This window comes from Elgaria multicarinata, chromosome 1 (genome assembly GCF_023053635.1).
Source record: "Elgaria multicarinata webbii isolate HBS135686 ecotype San Diego chromosome 1, rElgMul1.1.pri, whole genome shotgun sequence".
Classification (NCBI taxonomy): domain Eukaryota; kingdom Metazoa; phylum Chordata; class Lepidosauria; order Squamata; family Anguidae; genus Elgaria; species Elgaria multicarinata.
In genome coordinates, this window is record NC_086171.1 from 124,460,859 (window position 1) to 124,477,678 (window position 16,820).

General features: G+C 42.2%; 1 protein-coding gene across 3 annotated transcripts in view; it reads right to left on the reverse strand.

Moving 5' to 3' along the window:
- Window positions 1-16,820, reverse strand: part of DPYD (dihydropyrimidine dehydrogenase) — a 608,504-nt gene that overhangs the window by 301,470 nt on the left and 290,214 nt on the right. For all 3 annotated transcript variants that reach the window (XM_063136148.1, XM_063136158.1, XM_063136141.1), the window contains 2 exons: window positions 11,675-11,844; window positions 5,296-5,506 (listed from right to left, as the gene is read on the reverse strand). In XM_063136148.1, the coding sequence (XP_062992218.1) occupies window positions 5,296-5,506; window positions 11,675-11,844 (381 nt within the window). The remainder of the gene's footprint in view (window positions 1-5,295; window positions 5,507-11,674; window positions 11,845-16,820) is intronic.

Genomic DNA, 16,820 nt, shown 5'->3' on the forward strand with positions numbered 1-16,820 from the left:
GAGTCATTTCAAAGGAAGGAAGGAAAACGTGTGCATATGGCAACACATGATACTGCTGATAACTCTGTTAAATGTGTCACTTGCAGCGATGTCAGTTTTTTTAAAAATAAAATAAAAATAAAATTAAGCCTGGGGAGGGACCCAAGGGAGCTTTTGGGGAGCTTTTTTTGCACCAATGGAAGCTTTCCCCCCCCCATTGCTATTTGGAGTGCTGGGTGTGCATGTGTGCTACTTTTCAGAATCACACTGAGGGAGGGAGGGGGGGCGAAAGCTCTCCTCTCCATGAGGCATGGTCTCAGTCCAGATCACAGCTTCCCGTTTGGTTTTTTGGTGGTTTTTTTTTTAATGAACCAACACCTGACTTTGCTGCAGCAACACAACGTGTAGTTTGGCCCCAACTATCGTGATGGTGCAGTACACTATTTCTCAGCTAGAAAGGTAACACTGCTACTTGATCCTTCATCAAACCGAAAAGGCCATGAGGATGTCCCAACACTGCCTACGAACAGGACGCACCTGCAATTCTGAATGACACAAAAAGAAGAAGAGCTTGGGCATGCCATCCTAACAGATTTTTTAAAAACAACAACAACAACAACCAACACAACAGCAAAAGAAAGGGAAACTATTTTGTCTGCCTTGCTTTAGCTGCCAAAGCCCAAGCATAAGAAGAGACTATGGCCTTAGCTAGACCTAAGGTTTATCCTGGGATCGTCCCGGGGTCATCCTTGTTCATGTAAATGACACACAGCATATCCCGGGAGCAGGTAGGGATGACCCCGGGACGATCATGGGAAAAACGTTAGGTCTAGCTAAGGCCCAAGATTCCTTGCTGAAGAAACAAACCATATCAACATGAGAAAAGTGGGGAAACTTCTGTCCCATACCAGACTTGCCTTTAGACCAAGTAGGAAAGAGAAAGGACTGTCTTGCAAAGAGCTACAGCACAGTCAGCTGAGGCTGGGGATAGACAGCCGCCTGCTAAGAAAGGGCCCAAAGTCACCAACTTTAGCTGCCTTGTGATCCTGCTTTCCTTTGGTCCATTTGGGCTTTGGGGAGGGACCATAGCTCGTAGAGCACATGCTTTGCATGCAAAAAGCTCCAAGTTCAATATCTGGCATCTCCACCTAGGGCTGGGAAGGACTCCAGGCGGAAACCCTAGGGAGCCAATGCCAGTCAGTGTAAACAGTCCTGAGCTAGATGGATAGCCCAGTGGTTTGACTCTGCAGAGGGCAGGTTCCTGCATCATGTAAATGGGTACTCTTGCCAAAGCAATGAACAGCCCTTTTGGAGCAAAGGTATTCCCCATGGCAATCAGCAGGAAATTGAAATGTGGAGAGCAGAGGAGGATGACTTCCTGAAACCCAGAAAGACGTATGAGCAAGAGTGGCAGGCGAGTTGTACTGTGAATTTTGCTACGTTTCTTCCGAATTTATTTATTTATTTGTTTATGTTGAAGCGACTTTAAATCATTTGTTTTTGGAAAGCCACTAACATCGCAATTGTCATTTACAATGAATACATTTCCTGTTGGGACTGCTGAGAGCAGACTGAAGAGAGATCCAGTGCTCTGAAAGAGGAAAATGAAATCATCCACCACCGTTACAAAGGGCAAAATGTCAGAGATGCCGTTTTGAGGCGTATGGAGGAGCGGGTGTCCTTAGGATGTTTTAGACCAGATGGGATCATCCCTATGGTATCTCTATATCTTATACACTATTTAAAAAGAAGCACACAATCAATTCTCTTTTAAAAAAAAGGTGGTTGTTGCTGTTACTGGCCTGGTTCAGACAACACGCTAAACCATGCTGCTTAACCACAAAATGGTTAATGGAATGCATTGCATTCCATTAACCATTTTGTGGTTAAACAGCATGGTTTAGCGTGTTGTCTGAACCAGGCTATTGTTTAGTCATGAATATATTCAAGAGGAAACCAATGATCCTTGCCATAAATCTCTCTCTTTTACTGGAACTAGAGCTAGAAATGGCACCCCTGAATATTTCTAATAGGGAAAACTGAAACTTTCTCTGCCTAGCAAACATTCAACAGAACATTATGCCTCCTAGAAAACGGAGAATGGGGAGCACCAGGAGAACACGACACAGCTTTCCCTCCAGGATGCAAGTTCATTTGGCTGTAATCATAACCCTGATATAGCTCAGTATCAGATGTCAGAAGGCTTCTGTTCGGAAGGCCCAAACGTCTAGTCCTATGACCACCCTGACATCACCACCGCTGTCTCCTTGCCTATCAACATTTCTCTATAAAGGTTAGCCAAAACATCAATTTGATCCTCTGCAAAAACTTGCAATCTCCCTCTCTCACTCTCTTTTCCCATATATAAAGACATTTTTTTTAAAAAAACAACCCTGATATTTAATGATGCTGCTGGATTCAATATTAGTTGCTGTGTTGACCCCAGGGCTACAATAAAAGGGGATAAAGAGAATAAGACCACTAAACTGATTGATATTGCATTACTGCCAGATGAGACTACTAGTGTGATTGCGTGAATCTATATTCCGCCTGCTGTATAGTAGCCAAGCTTTTCAAACACACTCTTATAAGATCTAATTAAAGTTAACTTTGGCAATCACGACTCCATTACTGATTCAAATGTTGTTGCTTCTTTCTTTCTTCTTTTTTCTCCAGAGCAGCAGCAACAAATTATTCAAATCCTTTATAAAACAAAATATCGAGGAGGGTAGAAAAGCATAAGGAAGCATATTGGGGTACAAATGGAAAGGAGCCCTGATGTATAACACCAAAGGTCATCCATTTAGGAGTGTGCATTCATTTTGCAGTGAATGAAAATTTGAAACTAACGAGAGGACAATTTTCAGTTCCATGTTCAGTTTTTCCCACCACATTCAAGATTACTCTTATTCATTCCTTGTTTGGAAGTGGGGCTTCCTCTCTCTGGTGGTGAGCGTAGAGCTCATTTCCCTGGCTGTTCCTGCAGGTTAGCCAGGTGTCCTGTTTTACAGAGGACAGTCCTCCATTTGAAGGGCTCACAGAGGACCATGCTCTATATGAAAGAGTCCTCTTCTTGAAGGGCTGTCAAGTCCAAATCCGGTTTAAAGATATAGAACCACAAGAAAGGAATGTTGTGGCCTTCGCCTTGCCCACCCACAGTGAGCACCTGGACAGCAGACTGAGCAAGACACACAGTTAGGGATGGACTGACTCTCCTGCGTTCCCATTCGCTGGATGCTCACCCAGCTACTGCCACTGCCCGCCTCCACTTGCAGTGCCATGCAAGCATCTTTTGAGGCTTAGCAAGCAACCGACTAAGTTACGAGCCCATCTGCCCTCGTGTAGAGCCTCCATGGTGCACAATGATGGAGACTCCTGGAATTACGTATTTTTCCCCATTGCATAGATGACGGTCACAAAGGCCCCATTTATGTAAGGGGGAAAATGTATGGTTTCTAGAGTCTCTAGTGTTGAGCACAATGGCGGATCCGGAAATTGTGCATTTCCCCTGTTGTGTAAATGGGCCTTTATGGATACCATTTACACAACTGGGAAAATACGTAATTTCCGAACACCCCAATTGTTGCACGCAATGGAGGCTCTGGATGAGGGTGGATGGCTGCCAGGCACTAGTTGGGCCACATGGGCATTTGAAGCGAGAGCCCATGAACACACCACAAATGCCTGACTGGTTCCAGGGGGAGTGGATGGGGGGTGCACCAGAGTCCTGGACCCAGTCGGGCACCCACAACATCCTTACACAGGATACCTGGTAACGGTTTGCCACACTATGGTCAGATATTTTGTTTTTCTATTTAAATAATAGTAATTACTTCAAAGTAATTAAAAGCATAGGCAATTTTCTGCGAACTTTGTGTTTTGTCCTCCATTTTCATAATGTCGTACCTCTTTTCTGGCAATTTTTAAATGGCCACTCTACGTTCCTTGCAGCTACTTTTATTTACCCCTCCCAATTCATGTGGCAATTGGCACACATTTTTTTCCTAAAAAAAAGTTTACTTCTATGCATGCTAACCTGTCTTTGTTTTGTCCCATTCCTTAGTTCAACTCCTTGAACTAGAAATACTCTGGCCACATTGTTGTACGCACCGAGTGAGCAGCTAACATAATTCACTGAGGTCTTCGCAACCACCCTATAATTTAAAGGGCTTAGTGTAGTTGTGACAATATACATTCAGTTTTCAGCCACTCCAGCTCAAGTGGCGATGGACAGAGGTACTCTAAAATTAAGCTGCCTGGGTCTACCAAAAATGGAAGGAGAAATTGTATTTTTTTTTCTTTTTACCCAGCTTTAGAGTAAAGTTGGATGAGACAGGAGAACAGATTAACAATCTGGGACTTCTACATAAGAATATGGCACATGGAATCCAGCCTTCCCAAACTTCGCGCCATCCAGATGCATTTGGGTGACAACTCCCAGAACCTTCCAGCCAGTATGGTGGGGTGGGGGATGCTGGGAGTAGTAGTCCAACGCATCGGGATGGCATCCAGTTGAGGAAGTCTAATGTAACCAAGTATGATGTACATGAATAATTAACAAAATGAATGTGCTTTTTAAAAACAAAAATGAAAGGAGTAATAAGACTCCATTATATACCTCAAATCATTTTTCACCCACAAATATCTTGTAGTTGTTCAAAATGTGTGCTATTCAGTTGGCACCGAATTTGGACTTAGGAGTGGAAGATGTGTTAGGGACAACCCAGATATCTAAGTTATCTAAGTTCCACTGATTTTATTTGGAGTGAGTTAAGAACATGCTCGACTTTCTCTTTGGAAGGAACAGGACTTAGGGATTTATGAATGGATGATGCTCGAAATTGCTAGGATTCTCCGAACATTGGCTTGCCACTCATCACGTGCCCGATTCCCTTTTGCATTTTGCAATTACTGCTCACTCTGGGCAAACAGGAAACTTGCTCAAACTGAGCAGTGATCAAACTTGAAAGTTGTGCAGCTTTCCCATATGATATGTGCAAATTTTCTACATTTATGCAAATTTTCTAAATCTCCTCCAAAGACTAAAGTGGAGCTGATTCAATTTATGTGGGAAATTTGCACAAATTACAAAATTTGTGCAAATTTAGAAAATTTGCAAACACTTTGGAAATTAGTGCAAATCAACTGTGGCCACATGTTCGGCAATTTATGAACATTGTTGACAGACATATGCTTGCGTCTGATGCTGCAAACAGGGCACACTCGGATGTTTTGTGAGCAAAATGAACTTCTCATACAGCCCTAAGAAAAGTGCTTAACTCTGGCAGGATTCTGTCCGTTTTTAATGAGAAGTACCTTTAGAATCACTTAGGACTGAACCGAAGGCACTGATCACGACATCTGCTTTCAGACGGACAACCTGATCTTGGTCTTCATTCCAGTTTCCACCTTCATCCTGCTCAGTCCGAACAAATTCCATAGCAACAATTTTTCTTCCTTTGACTACAACCTTCCGAGGGGAAAGGAAAGGCAGAAATTCACACTTTTCTTCCTTTGCAAGTTCCATCTGGAAGGGGGAAAAAGGTTTTTGTTGTTTATGAAAAGGTTTTGATTTCTAATCACTGGTGTTAATCTATTCTTGTGGCTTGTTCTATATTTTCTGGTACTAGCAGGTAAGGTATACATTTGAACAAGGAAATGGTAATATCCTTAATACACTTTTAAAAGTCTCAGGATCAAACTGTCTTTTTTCACCATCTTATCTACCACAAACATTACTTTTAATTAGCAATATCTGTTAAGTGACCTCTTGATTTTAAGTCACAAACCTAAGCAGCTTTGTCTTTGTGAAAGTCTTTTGCAGTAGGCTTTATTACCACTCCAGTATGAAAGGAGACTACCCAATCTGTGCTGGGAATAGTCGCTAGACTTATATATATTCCATTGTGACCCAGTTATCAAATCCACAAATGTTTTAAATGCACAAGAACATGGAAGACATGTCAGTTATGGTGAACTAAGGCCTAGTCTACACCAAGCAGGATATTGCACTATGAAAGCGGTATGAAAGTGGTATATTATTATTATTATTATTATTATTATTATTATTATTATTTATATAGCACCATCTATGTACATGGTGCTGTACAGAGTAAAACAGTAAATAGCAAGACCCTGCCGCATAGGCTTACATTCTATTAAAATCATAGTAAAGTGATAAGGAGGGGAAGAGAATGCAAACAGGCACAGGGTAGGGTAAACAAGCACAGGGTAGGGTAAAACTAACAGTATAAAGTCCAAACAGCATCAGGTTTTAAAAGCTTTAGGAAAAAGAAAAGTTTTTAGCTGAGCTTTAAAAGCTGCAATTGAACTTGTGGATCTCAGATGGTCTGGAAGAGCGTTCCAGGTGTAAGGGGCAGCAGAAGAAAATGGACGAAGCCGAGCAAGGGAAGTAGAGACCCTTGGGCAGGCAAGAAACATGGCATCAGAGGAGCGAAGAGCACGAGCGGGGCAATAGTGTGAGATGAGAGAGGAGAGATAGGAAGGAGCTAGACCGTGAAAAGCTTTGAAGGTCAACAGGGGAAGTTTATATTGGATTCTGAAGTGAATTGGAAGCCAATGAAGAGATTATAAAAGGCAGGAGCCACGCCAAGCAGGATATAGTGGTATGAAAGTGGTATATGGTCTGTGTCAATGGGCCCCAACAGTTGTTAGTGTGCTTCAATCTAGAGGGAAATGTATTCACTGTGATGCAACTGCCTTGTGTATTCTAGCAGCAATGTGCAATTTGAGGGGTCTGAACATGTTATTTTATTAGCGACAGGGAGATTTGAGGTACCTGAGGCTGCACCTTGTAAAAGTACCTGGAAAATAACCTCATACTAAACTGATCCCTGGACATGGGGCAAGCCCGTTTCCCTTGCCGCTACCGACCCATAAGTAAACCGTATATAGCGGACGCACGTGCGGCTTGAGGTGTGGGCAGGACCAAGCCTACGAGGGCAGACCCCACAGAAGCCTTGTGTGCGGGAAATTTAGGAGATGGAATAAGGATTGGTGAGCACTCTAGCACCTTTATGGTGACTGGCAAATCCGGAGGCCTGCTCCTCAAGGGTTATGTGGCCCTCGTGCCAGGATATGGCTTGGCCTTTGGGGACCTTCTTGTCTCATCTACTCGGGGTTCTGGTCTCATCTACTCGGGGTTCCTCACACTTGCAATGGAGTGAGGCCTAAGGGAGGGGCCGGGTTTGACCCAGCTCCTGGCTTAGCAGAGTAGCTCGCCTGAGGAAAGGACCTAATAGATTCCCGCACTTTCATGCGCAGATCCAAGGGGTGAGTGAATTTCCCTTATTAATAAAGAGGCCCTAGTTTATACCAAAGCTCTGGTGCGTGTGTCTTTATTTCATGGGTGCCTTCTCTGCTCTCAAGCAACAGAAGCCTCATGAGAAAGGCAAAATGCTCTAGCAGATACTGCATTCCCTGAAATATCATCCAGTGAAGCAACAGCTGGAAAAAACAGTGACACAGTCCTCTATACCCATTCCTGAGATGCATTTACTATGGGGAGAAAGCCCATGAGAGGGTTAAGTACAAGTGTATAGCACTGAGGCAATGCTGCAGGGAACATGGCAAAAGTCCCCAAAAGAGACTACTAGATTTGTACAGAAATGTGGTGGCATATTGGACTGCACTGTTGACATCACGGCATACTCTCTCTCTCTCTCTACTGTGTTGTCTGAACCCTGTCACAGTCATGCTCCCAGATGCAGACATAGGGCGTAAAAACAGATTTAAGAAGAAATATGGGCATCTAACGAAAGGATTATGCAAAATGGATATGATTTAAAGAAGAACTTCATTCTTCCACAGATCCAAACATTAGGCTTCATTGTGTTCCTTTTGCATGTACTTGTATAAAACATTAGTACCTTTTACAGTTAAAGATGTTTTAACAAACCAGTGACCCAATGATTTTGACTGCGAGATAGTTAAAGATGGCGTGTAGTTTCATTCTATAGTGTGTGTTTTTTAATGTATTTAATGTCATTTCTATCAGCCATTTCCAACCTGGTGCCCTCCAAATGTTTTGGACGAGCTCCCATCAGCCTCAGCCAGCATAGCCAATGGTCAGGAATACTGGGAGTTGTAGTCCAAAACCTCTAAGGGGGACCAGGTTGGGGAAGGCTGATTTATATAGTCATAATAGACTAGGAAGTTACTGTAATATTTATTTAAAAACTGGCATGTAAGTTGGTTAACATTGTAGAAAAATCTCATTGAAAACAAAATTTATAATCCAGTATTTCCCCCACCCCTCCTAGTACAGACACAAGAACTAGGAGGATATAATTACAGTTGTGCTGAATAGATTACTACATTTATTACATTTCTTCAAAATAATATTTCCCCAAAATTTAATATTATGACAAACAACCCAGAATATAAACTGTGTGTATCTTGAAAAAATACTCTTCATTCTGGTTACTTCTATCCCTCTTGTGTAACTCGTAGGTCTCCACAATCGATATCTATTCTTGAAGAGAGAGGTCTTTTTCCCCATATATTTTGTGACTGGGACATACTCAATGTCTCATTAGTGTAAATTATGCAATAATCCATGGTATGTGGAACATAAATTACAACAAAGCAAGCCCACCACATGGTAATAATGAAAGCAGAAATAAAAAAAAAGTTTCTATAATAAAATAAATGATTAAGGGCACAACCCTATGCATGTTTAGACAAAAAAAAAAGTCTTAGGATTTGTTTTATGTCTAAACATGCATAAGATTTCACCTAAAGATGCCAACCAGCAGCTCGATGTATGGGCACAGCATGCATCCTGGCCACTGGAACTGCAATTTTAATACTAAATTAAGTTTTGCTTTAGTTTGTAAATTTATTCGTAATTTATTTTCAACCCTTCTAGAGTCAGCAGCTTTTGTTTTTGAAGGTTTTATTTTTGAAGTAAACCGCCCAGAGAGCTTCAGTTATGAGGCAGTATAGAAATGTAATAAATAGTAAATAAATAAATAAATAAACAGGGTTTTCACTCTTTCACATGAACACAAAGAATTTCTGGCCTCTCTTCATAGATAGCTAGAAATCGTTCAGTTTTATGTATTTTATATAAACTGTTGTTCCTCGCCTCAGTCAAGATGGAGAGGCGGGGAAGAAATAAATTATGATGATGATGATGATGATGATGATGATGATGATGATGATGATGATGCCATTTCTACACCTGCCTTTCCCCTCAAGATCATCTCTGAATCATCCCTGTGCATCCAAATGACACACAGGGCATCCCGGGAGCAGGCAGGTATGATCCCTCCATTTTCTTGGGATAACCCTTAGGTGTAGAAAGGGGCATTGAGATATATTAGACAAGGCCTGTAAATATAATACATAGTTGCACTGCCTCACTATCAATCACCAGGCATAATTTAAGGTGATAGTTCTAACACAGAGAGTCCTAAACTGCTCAGGGCCCGGCTACCTGGAAAAAAAAAACCTTTCCCCCAAATAATCCTGCAAGGACTTTGAGGTCAGCTGGGGAGGCCTTTCTGGGTATGATGATTTGATTTTTTTTCAATCTGAGGACTGCATAGCAAAATTTGGAGAAATGTGAAATCTGAAGGACAACTGCGCTCTGATCTGCATATTAGTCCCTGAGGTGCAAATCAAGATGGAGCCCTTTGAAATGCAGGCTTGAAGGGGGAGGGGAAATTGAGCACCCTTACTAAAATGGTCCGTAACACACAAAGCCAGAATACTCTTACCAATCTCAGGGCTGAACTTCATATTTAGTAATCATCTAAAATAAAGTGCCAAATATTGTCATGGATTTAAAACACACACATGCACATGCGCGCACACACAGATTTTAGGGCACAAAGCTCACTGGTAGAGGCCATACTTCCCTGAGGTTCCTCATCTCTGGCATGTTCAATTAAAGGACACCAAGGGTTAGGGCCTTGGCTGAGACCATAGAGAGCTGCTAGCCAGAATAAGCAAATCATGACCAGCTGGTCCGAGTCAGTATAAAGGCTGCTTCATGTGTTCCTAAGATCACAATGAACACTTGCTGCCAATATTTGCTTTCAAGTAGCCAGTGCAGCATTATGAGCAAAGAAAAGGCAAAAACTACCAGGTGTGTGACAGCTTTATTATTTCCTAATGTCTTCCTGAGGGAAAATATTTCCACAGTTGTATAATTTTAAGTTCAATGAAAGTTTCCTGACTATGGAAAACCCTTCTCACAGTTGACAAGAACATGCTATGAAATAATAAATCTGCCTGGCACTAGAGATGGGAGAGAAAATTATTCAGTTCATATTTTAAGGCGACGTTACTTCATTGCACACTTCCAAACTCTATGCGAAGCAAAAGTCAGGTTATCCTTCAGAATTTGCATTTTACCAATTTTGCAGTGGCGGTCTCCACACAGAACATGCATACAAAAACATGCAAGTCGGGGGAAACAACATTAAGAATGCATCATATTAGGAAAAATGCTTGCAAAAATGCAGGTATTAGGCAAAAATGCATACACAAATGCATGCGTTGGGAGAAATGTGCACAAAATGATTATGAATTTTCACACAAGCTTTTAAAGACACAATTCTCAAAGGGGAAGAGCTGAACTTGACTGGAGAAAGTTTCAAAGTTTGAGATGAACTGAACGTAAGACTGGAAAAATGAGAAACCAAGACAAACCAAAATTGACATATTGATCCATCCCATTCTGGCACCCATATGTTTTGGTCTTTCAGGAGAGCCGTAGATGGGGGAGGGGTAAGACTGAAGTGGAGAAGAGAGGGGAAAAGCACCATTATGCACATACAGAAAGAGGGAGAAGCTTTGGTGCTGGTGAAAAACAATATTATCTTTAATAAATTCTTCTTTAATTAGCTCTATGCGCTTCAGATAAAATCCTTCTTCAGGAGCTGAAGAAAAACACAAGCTCTTAGAATACGTAACAATAACTAAAAAATCCTCAGCTTTTTCTTTTGGGTGTCTCTGCTGAGAACTGTGTTCTCTAAATTATTCCTGCTCCAAGGTGTAAGACTGGGCATTTCCCAGGACTCGAAGACTGGCAAACAGCTCACCAAATCAAAAGATGGTCCAGAAGCGACCAGAAAGAATTATCAAGTGGCACACTTTGCCTCTTCCATGTAAAGGAAACCCACTGGAAGCACCTTGCTTCAGAACCAGCATTCATTCCACTGTGTGATGGAGCCCTGGCTGCAACGCAGAATGTAAAGACCAAATTACATGGACCAAAGCTGTGTGCAACTTTCCTCTCTTTATTTTTTTTTTAAAAAAAAAGCAGTTGCAGAAGGTTGCTATGGAACGCAAAGGAAGGGTGAGTCACTGAACATCTCCAGTCATCAATCTACTCAAAAGTGTCCTCCCTGCAGCTGTTTTTTCTTCACCCTGGGAAAAGGATACAGGTTCTAGTACATTTTACTGCAAAAAGAAAAGCAGAATTGGAGGAAGCGAAGTTTGAGTGAAAGAAATGGACTGAGGCGAAAGGGTTAAGCTGCTGTTTCCTGCAGGACATTTTTGTTGCAGGTTCTGTGTGTGTGTGGGGGGGGGGATGTGGGGGGGATGTTACAAAAACCTGGGTGTAATGTGTCATTTGGCCCTGAGCAATACCCACAAATCTGCATTTCACGCTTGAAGGTATTTTCAATTAATACTCGAAGGGTTTCCATTTCTTGAAAGTTACCTCCTCGGGGACGGCCCGTATATTGGTAAATCCTTTTCTGAAGACCACAAAGACACGGTGAGCTCCACAGCGCAAAGCCGACGTGGCACAGTCGAACGCGGTGTCGCCTGCTCCGAGAACAATCACCGTTCCCCGTATTGATGGCAATGGAGAGCGACAGGCACACATTCCTGAAGGATGAAAGGAAAACCCCATTTTCAAGGAGGAGGAGAAAAAAACCCATTTCTGCATGACAGCTCAAATGACACTCGTACTCGAAGCAGTGTAAAATTGCATCTTGCAGTTTCCAAGCATGGAGAGCCACTATCACATTATTCTGCTTCATTGAAAGACAGTTTTATTCCCACTTTTAAGATATGCTCATACATGTAATTTCATAGTCAGTACCTTTAGCAGCATTGCCTTCCTGTCTTGGCAGGAAATAAAGTACAATGCACTTTTTTAAAAATAAAAATAAAAATGGTAAGGCCTTGTCAGATTGAGTGCAACTGATTTAAGATCCTGGTATTCAAAAAATTAAACCTTTGACTCCTTTTCGTCAGCATCAATATTCTTTGAGGAAGAAAAGGAAAGAAAAAAGAAAGAAAAACCTGTATTACAGAAACTCCTGTCCATCACTGGATCTGTATCACCTGATTTCTACTCAAGACCTTGTCTAAAAAAAAATCTCTGTAAGTAGTCATTCATGCTCAAGTAAAATACAAGTAGCAGAAACAGAAGCTATTAAAAAAAGAAGACAGCCCCAATCACTTCCTGTATCAGGCCCACAGTTGCAAAGTGGCACTTTGCACATGGCTTTGCAGCAACAATTTTTGTACTGTCATCTTCCACTGGGCTTCCCTCTGCTCCTGGTCTTCCAAGCCATTTGTCTGCTCTCACAACCATTCTTCAGCCCCTTGGCAATTGAGCTATGGGGTGCCATAGGATACCATCTTGTCCCCAATGTTATTTAACGTCTATATAAAGCTGCTGGGAGCAGTCATTAAGGGATGACACACAGCTCTGTCTCCCTGTGACAACTGAATCAGGTGAGGCTGTGCAGGTCCTGGACTGGTGCCTACACTCTGTAATGGGCTGGATGAGGGCCAATAAACTGAAACTGAATCCTGGCAAGACAGAAGCCCTGTGTGTGAGTGGTTCTTGAGTCCGGGAGGTAGACTCATTTCCTGTTCTGGATGGGGTTGCACTCCCTCTGAAAGATCAGGCTCATAGTTTGGGGGTACTCTTAGATCCATCTCTGTTGCTGGAGGCTCAAGTGGCCATGGCAGCTCAGAGTGCCTTTTACCATCTTCACCTGGTTCACCAGCTATGGTCTCTCCAGGACAGGGGCAGCTTGGCCAAAGTGGTACAGGCATTAGTAACCTCAAGATTGGATTACTGCAATGTTTATTTGAGGCTGCCATTAAAGCTTCTCCAGAAGCTAGAGCTAGTGCAGAATGCTGCAGCTTGGCTGTTGTCTGGAACTGCCCCTTTCCAGCTTGCAACTCCTGTGCTGAGGGAACTGCACTGGCTGCCTATTTGCTACTGGGCCAGGCTTAAGGTTCTTGTACTAGTGTACAAAGCCCTAAACAACTTGGGACCAGGATACCTGAGAGAGGGCATTCTCCCCTAAGAACCTGCTCAGTCACTGAGGTCATGCTCCTGATGGTTCCCCACATAGACCTATCGTGCGATTGGAGTCGACCAGGGGAAGAGCTTTCAGTGTGGTGGCCCCCGTCCTATGGAATTCCCTGCCTCTGGAGGTCAGGCAGGTGCCAATTTTACATTCCTTCTGGTGCCTCCTGAAAATGTCGTTATTCCAGGAAGCCTTCCCTTAATGACCAGCTGCAGTTTATTTTTCACTTGGTTTCTTTTAAAAATGTACTTTTAATGTTTTTTTTATTCTGTTTTTATTCTATTTTATTCCACGACTCTGAAATTATGAATGGGGAGTACTATATAAATATTGTAAATAAATAAATAAATAAATAAATAAATAAATAAATAAATAAATAAATTTTGTCTGGCAGGCTTGACCACTAGCCCTGAGGACCTGTCTGTCAAGATGAAAGCCCTTCCTCCTTAATAGAATCCCTGAGGGACGTGAGGGAGAGGGCAGCCTCACTGGCAGTTGGGAAAAGCAGTTAGTCCTCTGAGAGAAACTGCTATGGCACCCCACCTGTGGAATAAGCTCTCCAGAGAGGTTCACCTGGCACCTACATTAAACTCTTTTTGATGCCAGGTGAAGATGTTTTTATTTACCCATTATTTTAACATTTTAACATCTTAGTTTTTTTTTTTTTTTAAAAAAAAAATCTTTTCTGATTGAAATCTGTATTGCTGCTCAGTTTTATTCTGGTTGTACTTTTATATTGTACTTTAAATGGTACTTTAAAATACAATATAAATGGTACTTTATATAAATTGTCTATAAAGTACAAATTCTAAATTGGACTTTATGGTTTCCATTTTTATGAACCACCCAGAGAGCTTTGGCTATTGGGGAAAGGGGGGGGGGAATGGAAACTCAATAAATAAATAAATAATCAGAGAGGAGTCAAACTGGATGATCTGATCTAAGCCCACACCTCTACTGCCCTTTAAATTATCTTTGTGATACAGATCGTGAGGTTACTATATTCCCTTCAGTTTGAGAATTTGTTCTGTATGTTTAACCCTTGTTTTCCGTCTAGCATTGTAATCAGCATTTTTCACTTATACCACCTGCTCCATCTGGGATTCTGCTTTAGGAGATGGCTCAGGTGAGGCAGCATGACCTCAGGCAGGTGATTGGTACAGGAGCCATTTCAGCACCTTGGTTAGCACCACAAGTGTGAATCGCAGGGTTGGTGCAAGTTCAGGACCATGGAGAGCAATACTGTTAAGTCACCCCGGCATTGACTTAAGAGCAACCTTCCATGACCTGGTACCCCTCAGACATCTTGGATTACACTTCCCAGCATTCCTGACTACTGCCATGTTGGTTGAGACTGATGGGAATTGAAGTCCAAATAATGTGGATGGCACACAGCTGGGAAAATCTGTCTTAGAGCCAGATGGCACACAGCTGGGAAAATCTGGCTTAGAGCAACTGCCAGGCCAGGAGAGTCATTCTGGGAGCTCCACCTCCTCAAATGCTGGCTTTTTTTTCTTTTTAATGGCTAGAGTCCTTCCCTGCAGTTGCTATTTCCTCTAGGTAGTGAGGATCTAGGGAGCAAGAAGTTAGTTGGGGAATGCTCCCCAGAGTCTCCCTGCTCACTGGGAGGTGTCTGAGGTCCACTCCTTGGAGTCTTCAGGATTGAGAGGTCAGGGTGCAGGATCCAAGGTGGAAGAGCCCACTTGTGAAGGTCTGGGAACTTTTTCTGACTCCTCAGAGTCACTGCCACTAGAAACTCAGTCTTAAAGGCTCTGAGTCCTGGGTCATGAACCTGCTTTTCCTCTCAAGGGAGTCCTGCCCCCATTGGCTTATGAATAAAGTAAACTCCAATGGGAATTGAATGATACCCATGATGTCCCTCCTTATTGGAGATAATTTTGCTGGTTGGGGAGGGGGTGGTTGTGTGGAAACAATTTAATCCTGTGTAGGTCATTGCTTCACAATGAAATCTATCTCATGAGTTTGCTGTGGGGAAGAATAAGGACCTATTTATAAAGCACTTGGTCTACTAAAAAGGGTGCTATGGAAATCTATCTCAATCTTCTTCAGTTCTGGCATGCCTGAGCTTTTGGCCCAATGTAACTCGGGTATTCAGAATCACAGTCCTTCATCCGCTGCTGCCTATACCTGGTGGCTGCAACATAAATCCCAGCTGTCTCCAAGCCCAGTGCAGCCCAAGTCCTGGGGAAAATATCTTCCACTGCTGATAAGAACCACATAAGATATTGCTACAACAGCTCTTCTAAGCAATGCATCTCACTGTGAGTCAGTGGTACAACACATGCTTTGCACACGTAAGTTTCCAGGTCCAACATCCATTTATGTTTTAATGGATTGAGTTATCAGGGCTAAAAAGATCTCTCTCAGAGACCTTGGAGCACCTCTTCCAGGTAGAACAGATGATGATGAACCTGATGGAACAATGGGCCCCTCAGTGCTGCTGGATGGAGTGAATGGTGGGGAGAGAAACCCTTGCAGTGGTAGTGATGGTGGCTGTCAGGGATGTTGTCCTGGAATCAGAAAGTATGGCTGTGATCCTGCATGCCAGACCACTGGTGGATCCAGCAAGCAGAGGTTCATGACTGCTCAAAGATGTTCATTCCCTACTTGCAATGGAGAACAAACTTCACTTGCATGTCAGCAACCTCATAGCAAGAATTGTAGTCTATGGCATATGAAGATGCAAGTGTAAAGTTATCATCATCCATGAAGTGATTCTGGGGTCACCTTGTTCATGGTTTTCTATTCGTTTACTACTTGTTTCTTTTTCTTTCTTGTTTTTAGAGTTATATGGAGAAATTTGAAAGTTCACACAGTGTCAATAAGTCAGTGTGTGGCATTGCCCAGGATACAGAGAAAACTAAAACACACACACACACAAACTAAAAGGCACACAATCCATACAATGCGTTGCACTTTAACAACAGGCAGAAAGCAACTAACCATTGATTAAACAAATTACTGTAATTTTTTAAAATGATACCATAAATAGCGTAAACCTGTAATCTGAAGGGGCCTGTGATAGTTTCATTCAGAGGAGTGTGTTTTTACTATATCATCAATGGTCTATAATTCTTAACTTTGTGCTATGCCAGTCGTGAATTTTCACAGCAAGGGGATAGAACCACAAGTATCAATTTCTTTCAAGAACAAAAAATCCTACCGACTTTAAACACAGGTATATGAATACAAAAAAAAAGGGGGGGGGGAAGAACTGATACGCACACATGCATACAGAAACCTTCCTTTAGCATAACACAGTACATAGCCAATTATTTCTTCATACTGACATAGGATAATTTCAGTGTGTGTGTGTGTGTGTGTGTGTGTGTAAAAGTAGTGTTTTCTGGTGGTGTGTGCATGGCGTGAAGTTTCAGCAGCTTTCATGGTATGGGGCTGAATTGCTTGAATCAACATTAAGACATTTGTCTACAAAGTAGGCAAGAACCTATCTAGCTACAGACTGCAGAGAACCATAATATCCTACCTTCACTGTACCTATCTAGTATT